This window comes from Lethenteron reissneri, chromosome 51 (genome assembly GCF_015708825.2).
Source record: "Lethenteron reissneri isolate LAM-NWPU_2019-01 chromosome 51, ASM1570882v1, whole genome shotgun sequence".
Lineage (NCBI taxonomy): Eukaryota > Metazoa > Chordata > Hyperoartia > Petromyzontiformes > Petromyzontidae > Lethenteron > Lethenteron reissneri.
In genome coordinates, this window is record NC_083829.1 from 7,189,264 (window position 1) to 7,200,949 (window position 11,686).

Here is an 11,686-nt window from a genome sequence, read left to right on the forward strand (position 1 = left end):
CAATCCTACCGGGAAGCGCCTGGAATCGGCAGGAATTGTAGCTGCCCGACCCGGCTAGATTCCTGGACGCGTTCTGGAGGTTCGCGCTGGAAACACGTGGGAGGGGGTAGGTCCCACGGATGGACTGGCCCCTGCCATGGGAATGTGGAATTTTAAACCACTAGCTGGGGGGGCGGAGTGGAAAGTGGTGGGGGTGGGGAAGGGGGATAGGTCGGCGAAGATGATCGACGCTCTGACAGTTTTCGTTTTGGTTGAGAGTGAAAGTGAAGCAGTGCTACGAGACGAACATCCACAGTCATCAGCTCTCAGTGTCCCACACACCGTACAAAATGGAAGCGCAAATGTCCACGTGTGTGCTCAAGTGTGCGCGTGCTCACGTGTGCGTGATTGAGTGTTCACGTGTCTTCAAGCGTGTGCGTGCGATCCAGTGTTCGTGTGTGCGTATGATAAAGTGCTCATGTGTGTGTGTGCCTACGTGTTCATGATGTTTCCGCACTGCACAAGTGAGTGTGTATTAATGTGTGTGCGTGCGTGTGTACACGTTCATCTGTGCACGCATGTTCCTCTGTGTTCGCGTGCGTACGTGCGTGTAATTAGGTGTTCACATGTCACTGTAAGTGCGTGCGTGCGTGTGCGTGCTCATGGCCGTACGTGTTTACCCAGTAAACATGGAACGTCGATCCAACGTCCGGCACATTTACCAGATATACGTGCATTAAGTGTCCGTGTGTGTGTTCAAGTGCGTTGGCGTGCGCGTCCCGAGTGTCCGCACGCGCGTGTGCTCTTAGGGCCATCTTGGGCCTGCGTCGTGCGGGATTCGCGACTCGCGCCATCTCTGCCCCGACCTTTGCCGCCTCCGTGAGCGGTCCGAACAATAAATAAATAACGACAACTTAAGACCAGAAACGGCATGCTCTTCAATTGCATCGCTGACACCGTGGAACGAAATGGGTCCTCGTGAGGTCAATAGGTCAATACGGGTCGCGGGTCAGCGGCTGCCCCCGTAAGTGGGAGGTGAACCCGCGTGACGTCGCAAGCTGCCCAGGTGGTTCGTTCCCAGGGAAAACAGAGGCCCCCCAATGTCAATAATGTAGTTTCCGACGTCCTCTCTTCTCTCGCGTCGATCCCTGGTTTTACTCAGGTGCTGCCCCACGGGGCTCGAGATGATTCACACAAACGACCGGATCCAATCCCTGAGCACAACAATAAATCCAACCCGCGTTGTTTTTTTTTCCGTTTCCCTTCAGAGCCCCGAGCTCCTAAATTTCGCGTGGAGTCCGTGTTGCTCAGTGAACGGCAACAGAGCCTTCATTTCACTTCGTTGGGGGCAAAACGTGGTGTGGTAGGTTGGATTTGGGACCTCTCTCGGCATGAGCTTCTTGAACTAGGGGAGCGAAGTTCAGCATGGTGAGGTCGGGAGGTTACGTGGAAAAGTGGGACAAAGTGCAGCCCCCACCCCCCATCCAACATCGGCCTTTCGTCCTTTGGCCCACACACAACTCCGCCGTGTTGCCTGGCAGGCTTCGGGCCTTGTGCATCTCACGAAGGATTTAACTGAGACCCTGAATAATGAATCCACATTCTCGGTTTCCATTTTACCGTTCACATTTCTTCCGTCAGACTCTCCCGTTTGACAATTAGAAGAACTCCCCCCCCCCCCCCCCCCAATACACCTCATTGGTTAAAACAAAAGTTAAAGGCTGTTCGCACGCGACGACGATGCCTCCGGCCGCTTTTTTGGCGGTTGGTTCTCCCAAGAGGCCGAGCGGCAAAACGGGCACCGAGGTGGCGACGTCAAAACCAATACGGCGGCAGAACCAAGTTAGCGGCCCCAAAAATGGGTAGCAAAACCAGGATGGCAGCACCAATATGGCAGCCACAAAACGGTGACGAAACCAGGACAACGGCGGCGGCAGCAGCAGCAGCAGATCGACGAAAAGGGACAGAAAACCCCAAGATGTACGCGACAAAATGGCGGCCCCGAAATGGCAGTAGCACCAACAATGGCGGCAACGGCATGGCGGCAACACCCAAGATGGCGGCGTCAGGGGGCGGCACCAAGATGACGGCCGTACAAAAATTTGGCCGCGGCGGCGGCGCCGAGAACTCGGTGTGGTAGAAACACGGCGGCTGCGGTGGCCTCCCCTAGAGTGAAGTTTCGAAGCTGTGGAAGGGGCTGCCGGGGCTGGAGGAGGCGGTGGCTGATTTGCTGGCGTCCTCCGTGCTCAGGAAGCTGATGCCGCTGTCGAGGCCGCGGCGCTCGAGGCCGTACGGCTGCAGGTTGAGCTGCTGGTGGCGGTCGTGGTGGTTGTGGTTGTTGTTGCGGTTGGGCGACGGCCCGCCGAGACCCGCGACGGGCCGCAGCCCGTCGTTGCGCTTGGTGGGCGCCTCGTCCTCGTCCGCGTCCGTGTCATCGATGAGTGGGATCTGCGGTGTGGCGTGCTCGCCCTCCGTGAAGTCGGGCTGCGACATGAAGTTGTGGATGGACGTTCGCGAGTCCGGTTTCTCCAGCCCCTCGTACAGCGAGCTCCGGAACGCGTTCACCACGCGGATCTGCGTCCAGAGGGGGGGAGGGGAGGTGAAAACGCGACACGGCGTCATTTGCCAGCAGTCGTCCCCGCGTCTACACCGGTAAACGTGGAAAGTCGGGCCTACGTTAGCCCGACGGTTTCAACCTCATGCGAACATTGGCCCAGTGTTGGCAATGTTTACTGAGAGTGGGCATCTATCAAGAGTGTGAGCTAGTAGACTGGAGTAGGTGGCACGTGACTTGTGGACAGTAGCCACTGTGGGTGTCATGGGTGCCCCGGCACCCCCAACATGTCGAGACACGAGTCTCGGTACTGAGTTAGTCGCCAGTGAGCGCACAGAAAAACCAAGACAAAGATCCCCCGCCTTGACATACTGTTGGACAAGTGCTGTTAGCGAGCACCTATGAAGACTGGAACGGCACACGAGGTGGTGGGTGGCCAGCACCACGCCCGGCCGCCTTTGTCTCCCCAGTGGCGATGTTTACACACCGCACCAGGTACTCGTTTGAGGCTGAGCCGACGTAGGGGAGGCCTAGGACCGGTTCAGATAATCATCACCGGTGTTGGTGGCTGTGAGGGGGAATCGAACCCGGGTCACCGGGGTTCGTAGTGCAGCGTAGCGCGAACCGCTACACTTCCGTGTGAGCACACACACCCACACACACACACACGTACACACCCACGTACACACCCACGTACACACACCCACGCACGCACACACGCACACACACCCACACACACACCCACGCACACACACACGCACACACCCACACACACACCCACGCACACACCCACGCACACACGCACACACATCGACACACACACGCACACATCGACACACACACGCACGCACACGCGCACACGCACACACGCACACATCGACACACACACGCACACATCGACACACACACCCACGCACACACCCACGCACACACGCACACATCGACACACACGCACGCACCCACCACGCACACGCACCCACCACGCACACACGCACACACCCACACATCGACACACACATCGACACACACACGCACACACCCACGCACACGCGCGGGTTAGAGCAGAGCAACCGCTGGGGGGCGCGCCCGGGTTAGCGGCGTGATCGAGGTGGGGGTGGTGGGGGTGGTGGGGGCGTGAGCGGAGATGAAACGAGCGAGGCAAAGGTGGTGAGTTGAACAAGGAGGGTTAGTTAGACACGGCGGCACTCGTCAGCACCCACGGCAGCAGGAGCTGCAACAGGAGGAGTGGGGGAGGAGGGGGGGGGGCATCAGTGAGTAGAACACGCGACGGCTCGCACTGCAAACCGGGACCGGCGAGGTCTGAGCTGCAAACTCAGATAACCCTCCCCCCCCCCAGTGCCGGATTATCCTAGTAGCACCACAAGTAGCTACGCAAGTAGCTACATAAGTAGCTACATGTGGGCTACTTATGTCGCTACACAAGTAGCTACACAAGCTACGGGCCCCGCACTTTCAAGGGCCCCGCGCTAAATGCTTTCAAGCTGTCAATTCCGGTTGAGTAAATCTGCACTTGCTCTATTACTATAGTACTATACCGCCTTCAACATTTATGAACGACTGGGTGTTTAAGGTTAGCGATTTTGTCGTATTATCTGGCTTAATTACAAATTTTAAAATACAATTACTTTACTATGCAAGTAAAAAATGTGTTTTAATATTTACGCTTTTTATTTATTTAGGGCCCCTTTATAACATATGCTACAGGCCCCGCAGTAGCTTAATCTGGCACTGCCCCCCCCCCCCCAAAGCAGGGTCCAAGCATTCAGGCGAGGTTTAGGGCTGCGTAAACCCTGACGCTGTCCTTGAAACGACGCCAAATAATCATCATCGTCATCATCATTATCATTAGATGCAGCCAATCCACTGGTGGATGAAGGCCTCCTCAATGCACTGACATCTGCGGCGATCCCGCAAACGTTCAACGTTCCCCACGAAGCTGGAACCAAACCCGGCTTGGTGGAGCCTCGGCAGCAGCTCCTCGTTTGGTTTGGTCGGAGCTTTGATTTCTAACAGCAGCCCAAGGCAAGGTCTAACCAATGTCGTGGGGCTACGCTTGGACTGAGCCCTGACCCTAACCCTTGCCAGAAATCTACACCTAGCCAAAGCCCTAATCCTAGCCAGAGCCCAAATAGCCCTCAACATTGCATTAGTCCTTACCGTAGCCAAAATATCGATGTTAACCCTAGGCATAACCTGAATCATAATCTTAGTCCTAACCCTCGCTCTCATCCTACTGATACGCCTAACCCTAACCTTAACCCTAACCCTCATCCTCCTGATAGTCCTAACCCAAGCCCTAACCTTAACCCTAACCCTCATCCTCCTGATAGTCCTAACCCTAGCCATAACCCTAACTTTATCACTAAATCTAGCCCGAACTCTAGCCCTAACCCTCATCATACTGATAATCCTAACCCTCATCATACTGATAATAATCCTAACCCTAGCTCTAACCTGATTTATCTCCCTAACTCTAGACCTAACCCTCATCATACTGATAATAATCCTAACCCTTGCTCTAACCTTAATTATCTCCCAAACTCTCGACCTAACCCTCATCATACTGATAATCCTAACCCTAGCCCTCACCTTAACTTTATCCATAACTCTAGCCCTAACCCTCATCCTACTGAGAGTGCTAACCCTAGCCCTCACCTTAACTTTATCTCTAACTCTAGCCCTAACCCTCATCCTACTGAGAGTGCTAACCCTAGCCCTCACCTTAACTTTATCTCTAACTCTAGCCCTAACCCTCATCCTACTGAGAGTGCTAACCCTAGCCCTCACCTTAAACCTAACCCGAGCCCTTGGCTAGCCCAGCCACTCCCCGAGAGTGGCTGGGCGAGCCCCGTGGGACACCGCACGCGTGTGAGAGAGCCACACAAGCAATCAGCATTAGTGTACGACCGTGAAATTCTGCAGTCTCAGTCCCTGCCTCCCAAAAGACAACATTTGATCCCCCCATGTCACCGGGACTTGCCTCTTCGTTTGCCAAAATAAATTGCCAGGTTGGGCATTTATATAAAATTAAAAGAATAAAAGCAAAAACTCCATTAGATTTAAACGTTGCAACAATAGATTTAGTTCAAAGGTATTATTTGACCCAGGTCAAAGGTTAAGTTGGACGACAACTCGTCATCAATACCACAGCTGCCCGCTTTGTTGCGGTGGGAATGAGCCATGAATCGACATCGGTTCGGTGAGCCGTGCGACCGAGGTAGGGACTGATTCACGGCGGGGGGGCGGGGGGCGGGGGGGGGGGGCAAAGCAAAAGAGCTTCTTGCAAACGTCGACGACGGTACTCACGCCGTCATGGGGAAGAGGGGGGAGCGGGGTGGTGAGGGCACTCAGGACGAGTGGTTAGACGTCTGTTAAGAGAAAGACGGTGGTCAGTGTGGGAGTGGACGGAGGGGTGTTAAGATCGGGGGAGGACCACTCACGCCACGGACCATCGACACTGAACAGCAACGAGATAACACGCGAGGAGGTGACACGGACAGGCGGTCGTAACCGGGTATCCCAGCATGCTTTGCATGTCAAGGTGACACCAACGGTCCTAAGTAGCGCATAAATTGCAATTTCGTGTCCATTTATATATTAATTTTTGTCATTTACTCCCGCGATTTTATGGCAACCGCTCAAGCGGCAGTCACCCTTCGTGCTATCGGAGAACGGAAGCGGATATCAAAGAACTAGCACCAAGACCCCTTCGAGTGACCGCCCGCTCCAAGCACGGCAGCGTGGGTGCCACCCTCCCCACCCGTTGCTTTCAACCACCGCCCCCCCCTCACCCCCGCCGCCCCCGGTTGAAATTTGACCCTCGCACATCCACGCAGGACGATCCGCGCGACGCGGCCACCCTGACGGACCCTGCTCGACGACTCGGAGGAAAAGGGGGCGGGGGGGGGGTGGAAATCGGGCCGAGAGCCGACCGGCAATCTGAGCCGCAGGAGACGCCGCCGGAGGAGGCGACGGTAGCGGCTCGCGCGGCCGACTCCGCGTCGCCCTGTGGCGGAACGCGCGACGCGGCGCAGAGACTACAGCGGGTGGGTGCGTGGGGTGGTGGGGGGGGGTTACTCCGTCGGACGCGGCGCGGGGACTTGAGGGGGTGGGTGCGTGGGGAGGTGGGGGGGGTTACTCCGTCGGATGCGGTGCGGGGACTACAGGGGGTGTGTGAGTGGGGAGGTGGGGGGGGTTACTCCGTCGGACACGGCGCGGGGACTACAGGGGGTGCGTGCGTGGGGAGGTGGGGGGGTTACTCCGTTGGACGCGGCGCAGGGACTTGAGGGGGTGCGTGCGTGGGGAGGTGGGGGGGTTACTCCGTCGGGCTGTGCGCTGGAGAGAGAGCCCTGCTTCTTGAGCGAGGGGCGCCGCGGAGCCGCGCCGCCCGTCAGGAACGTGTTGAGCGAGTTTATCTGTGGGGGGGGGGGGGGGGGGCGGGGGGGTCAGGAGGAAGGGGGGCGGGGGTCAATGGGAGGGGGGCACTTGCGGTCCCCGGCGGTGCGCGGGGGGAGGCATGGTGTGGTGTGCGGTGGTGTGTCGTGGTGGTGTGTGGTGGTGTGTGGTGGTGGTGTGGTGTGTGGTGGTGTGTGGTGGTGGTGTGTGGTGGTGGTGTGTGGTGGTGTGATGGTGGTGTGTGGTAGTGTGTGGTGATGGTGGTGTGTGGTGGTAGTGGTGGTATGTGGTAGTTTGTGGTGTGGTGTATGGTGGTGTATGGTGGTGGTTTGTGGTGGTGGTGTGTGGTGGTGGTGTGGTGTCTGGTAATGTGTGGTGGTGTGTGGTGGTGGTGGTGTGGTGTGTGGTGGTGTGTGGTGGTAGTGGTGTGTGGTGGTGGTGGTGTGTGGTGGTGGTGGTGGTGTGTGGTGGTGATGATGGTGTGGTGGTGGTGTGTGGTGGTAGTTTGTGGTGATGGTGTGGTGGTGGTGGTGTATGGTGATGGTGTGTGGTGGTGGTGTGGTGTATGGTGGTGGTGTGCGGTCTATCTCGTATGACCAGGTGAGAACTCGAGAACGCAGGGACCAGGATGAGACTCATTTGCGAGCTGTTAATCTGCCAATGGGGAGCGCTGCTGCGTAGTCCCAGCTGAGTACATTGGTGGCGGTGGTGGCCGGCGGCCGCGGTTGATGCCGCCTGGATGTGGCGCAGGGTGGCGCGCTCGCCCGCGCGGACGGTGCAATGCGGCGTGCCGTGGCGCGGTGCGCTTGGGCAAGGTGCGGTGTGCGGTGCGGTGACGAACCTGCGTCTGGATGCGGTGCAGGCCGCGGAACCACAGGATCTGCCCGTGCCGCATCTCCCTCTCGGCGTGGTCGATCTCCTCCTCGTCGTCCGGGCCCTCGTCCGGAGGGGGCGAGCGGGGGGCCCGGCCCCCCCCCGCGTCCCGCAGGCACCGCAGTCGTGCCGTCGGCACCGCCGAGATCAGCTGAGCACAAGGGCGATGGCGGTCCCCCACATTAGCGAACGCCTATTAAGGGCCTGGACGTCCTCACGCGAGTGGGGCAGAGACGGGGGGGTGGGGGGGGGGGCACTCCGAGAGCCAGGTGATAGCGGTCCTCACCAGTGTGTGTGTCACCTGTGTCACTAGTGTGTGTGTCACTGTGTGTGTGTGTCACTGTGTGTGTGTGTCACGTGTGTGTGTGTATGTCACATGTGTGTGTGTGTGTCACGTGTGTGTCACCTGTGTGTGTGTCTGTGTCACCTGTGTGTGTGTGTCACGTGTGTGTGTCACGTGTGTGTGTGTCACGTGTGTGTGTGTGTCACCTGTGTGTGTCTGTGTCACCTGTGTGTGTGTGTCACCTGTGTGTGTGTCACCTGTGTGTGTGTGTCACTGTGTGTGTATGTCACTGTATGTGTGTGGTCACTGTGTGTGTGTGTCACCTGTGTGTGTGTCACTGTGTGTGTGTCACCTGTGTGTGTGTGTGTGTCACCTGTGTGTGTGTGTCACGTGTGTGTGTGTGTCACTTGTGTGTGTGTCACTGTGTGTGTGTCACCTGTGTGTGTGTGTCACTTGTGTGTGTGTCACCAGCGAGCGTGTGTCACTGGTGAGTGAGCGCATGCGTGTCGCGCTGCTGCGCGTGGCGCTGCTGCGCGTGGCGCTGCGGGCGAGGTGGGCGCGTGCGGAGGCGCCGTGTGTGGGTGGGTGCTGCCGGGGCGGGCCCCCTCACCTGGCCCCACAGTAGCTCGCCAGCGCCCAGGAAGATGCACCACAGCCAGTGCTCGGGGCTCAGGCCCGAACAGCTGAACGGCTTCCCCCCAAACTGCACGATCACCACCTGCGGCACAGGCAGCGCGGGGGGGGGGGGGGGTGAGCGAGGGGCCGTGGTTTGCGGTGGGGGGAGTGGTTGAGGTGGGGGCTGTTGGGGTGGTGGGGGTGGTGGTGGAGTTGGGGGCGGTTTGGGTGGTGGGGGCGGTTGGGGCGGTGGGGGGAGTGGTGGAGGTGGGGGCGTTGGGGGGAGTGGTGGAGGTGGGGGCGGTTGGGGCGGTGGGGGGAGTGGTGGAGGTGGGGGCGTTGGGGGGAGTGGTGGAGGTGGGGGCGGTTGGGGCGGTGGGGGGAGTGGTGGAGGTGGGGGCGTTGGGGGGAGTGGTGGAGGTGGGGGTGGTTGGGGCGGTGGGGGGAGTGGTGGAGGTGGGAGCGGTTGGGGCGTTGGGGGGAGTGGTAGAGGTGGGGGCGTTGGGGGGAGTGGTAGAGGTGGGGGCGGTTGGGGCGGTGGGGGGAGTGGTGGAGTGGTGGAGGCGGTTGGGGCGTTGGGTGGAGTGGTGGAGGTGGGGGCGGTTGGGGCGGTGTGGGGGAGGTGGGGCCGTTGAAGGAGGAGGAGGGCGATGAGGAGGAGGAGATGACCAGGCCGATGAAGACGGTGATGAATGACGATGAAGAGAAGGCGGTGAGGAGGAGGAGGACGGGAGTAAACCTGCACGACGAAGGTTCCGAAGACGATGGAGCAGAAAATGGGGTTGCGGAAGACTCCGTGGAAGACGTTGCGCTCCCCGTGGATCTTGCGCGCGTTGATCTCGTTGAAGAGCTGCATCATGACGAAGGCGTTGAAGATGATGGTGTAGTGCTCCGAGGGCGGCGCGTGCAGCGGAGCGTTGCGCCCGCTGTCCACGTCGAAAATCCGCTCACCTGCACCGAAGACAGAGATCCCCCGCGTAGCCTTAACCGACTGTCGGGACAAGTGCACCTACGAAGGCCGGCACGTCGCACGAGGTGGTCGGGGTGGCCAGCACCACGCCCGGCCGCCTTTGTCTCCCCAGTGGCGATGTTCACACGTCGCACCAGGTACTCGAGCGGCAGTCACCCTTCGTGCTACCGGAGAATGGCTGGTGGAAGCGGACATCAAAGAACTAGCTCGAGCGACCGTCCGCTCCACCAACACACGCACAGCAGCGTGGGCGCCGCTGTGCGTGTGTTGGTGGCTTGGGTCGCCGGATTCGCAGCGCAGCGCGCTAACCGTTGCCCCGCCGGTCCACACGGGTACGCCACGCGCACACGGACGCACGCGCGGGTTCCCTGCGCGAGGCCCACCGGCGAAGAGCAGCGTGAAGATGACGGTGAGCTGGTAGATGGCGTGGCCCAGGATGTTCTTGGTCATGGTGAGCGACACGAGCGGCTTGTTGCGTCCGTACGGCCGGCGCAGCAGCAGCTCCTCGGTGGGCGGCTCCGTGGCGAGCGCCAGCGACGCGAACGTGTCCATGATGAGGTTCACCCACAGCATCTGCACGGCCTTGAGCGGGGAGTCCTGCAATGCGCGGTCCGCGGTGACGGTGGACGGGAGGTTGCGGGGGAGGGGGGGTGTGGGGGGGCGAGGGGTTAGAGGCCGGAGAGACACGAGGGCGGCCCATGGTGAATGCCTGGGCCAGGCCACGAGCCTCCGGTGGCGTTTCACGGTCGTGGCCCCCGCCCGAGCGGTTGTGTCACTTCTCGTCGTCATCATCGTCATCATTATCATTATCTTCGTGATCATCATCATTGTTATCATCGTCACCATTGGCACCGCCTGGAGTTTGGGTTTTATGTTTGTCGTGCAGTTGGCAGCTCCTGCACGGACCGATTCGTCCCAGGTGAGTTATAGATCGCAGGTGAGACACGGGTCACAGGTGAGATACAGGTCAAAGGTTAATCGCAGGTAAGATACAGGTGAGCCACAAGTCACATGTGAGATAGAGGTAACAGCCAAGTTCCAGGTCACGGGTGAGGCACAGGCAACAGGTGAATCCCAGGTCACAGGTGAGATACAGGTGACAGGTTCATCACAGGTAAGATGCAGGTGAGCCACAGGTCACATGTGAGATAGAGGTAACAGCCGAGTTCCAGGTCACGGGTGAGGCACAGGCAACAGGTGAATCCCAGGTCACAGATGAGTCACAGGTAACAGGTGAGATACAGGTCAAAGGTTAATCACAGGTGAGATACAGGTGAGTCACAGGTAACAGCCGAGTCCCAGGTCACAGGTGAGATACAGGTCAAAGGTTAATCGCAGGTGAGATACAGGTTAGTCACAGGTAACAGCCGAGTCCCAGGTCACAGGTGAGATACAGGTCAAAGGTTAATCACAGGTGAGATACAGGTGAGTCACAGGTAACAGCCGAGTCCCAGGTCACGGGTGAGACGTCGGTGCGGCGCCGCGTCGCCACCTGAGTGAAGCAGGCCCCCGTGAAGGCGACGATGACGGCCACCACGTTGACCGTGAGCTGGAACTGCAGGAACTTGGAGATGCTGTCGTAGACGTTGCGGCCCCACATCACCGCCTTCACGATGGAGCTGAAGTTGTCGTCCGTCAGGATGATGTCCGACGCCTCCTTGGCCACGTCTGTGCCCGCGATGCCCTGCGGGGGTGACCGGGGCATCAGGGCCATCGGCGCAAGGGGCCCGCCGGCGTGGAGGGAGCTCCGGGGAGCGCCGCTCTGGACGGCGTTTGGCCCCCACCCCCCACCCCCCCCCCCCACCCCTCCCCCCCCGACTCTCACTCGGCTCACTCCACGTGGCTACTCGCGGTCATGTGGCGGTGAGCGCGGGATCTATGGGACCTTTTTTTGTCAGTTTCAAAAATGATTAAAAATAAGAATAGGTTTTACCCTCTCTGGCAATAAAACAGGACTTGTGTTAAGATTTTGATTTAAAGCTTTCGTGACTGCAGG

The 11,686-nt window shown here is 59.1% G+C and overlaps 1 protein-coding gene across 6 annotated transcripts in view; it reads right to left on the bottom strand.

Annotated features, from left to right (window-relative positions):
- Positions 1 to 1,369: 1,369 nt before the first annotated feature.
- LOC133355414 (plasma membrane calcium-transporting ATPase 1-like) overlaps positions 1,370 to 11,686 on the bottom strand; it is a 54,615-nt gene continuing 44,298 nt past the window's right edge. For 2 of the 6 annotated variants that reach the window (XM_061572696.1, XM_061572695.1), the window contains 7 exons: positions 11,183 to 11,374; positions 10,074 to 10,287; positions 9,460 to 9,671; positions 8,716 to 8,823; positions 7,791 to 7,973; positions 6,814 to 6,969; positions 1,370 to 2,553 (listed from right to left, as the gene is read on the bottom strand). In XM_061572696.1, the coding sequence (XP_061428680.1) occupies positions 2,146 to 2,553; positions 6,814 to 6,969; positions 7,791 to 7,973; positions 8,716 to 8,823; positions 9,460 to 9,671; positions 10,074 to 10,287; positions 11,183 to 11,374 (1,473 nt within the window). In that variant the 3' untranslated portion in view covers positions 1,370 to 2,145. Of the gene's footprint in view, positions 2,554 to 5,860; positions 5,923 to 6,813; positions 6,970 to 7,790; positions 7,974 to 8,715; positions 8,824 to 9,459; positions 9,672 to 10,073; positions 10,288 to 11,182; positions 11,375 to 11,686 lie in introns of all 6 variants that reach the window. The other 4 variants (XM_061572700.1, XM_061572698.1, XM_061572699.1 and 1 more) reach the window with 3 other exon arrangements.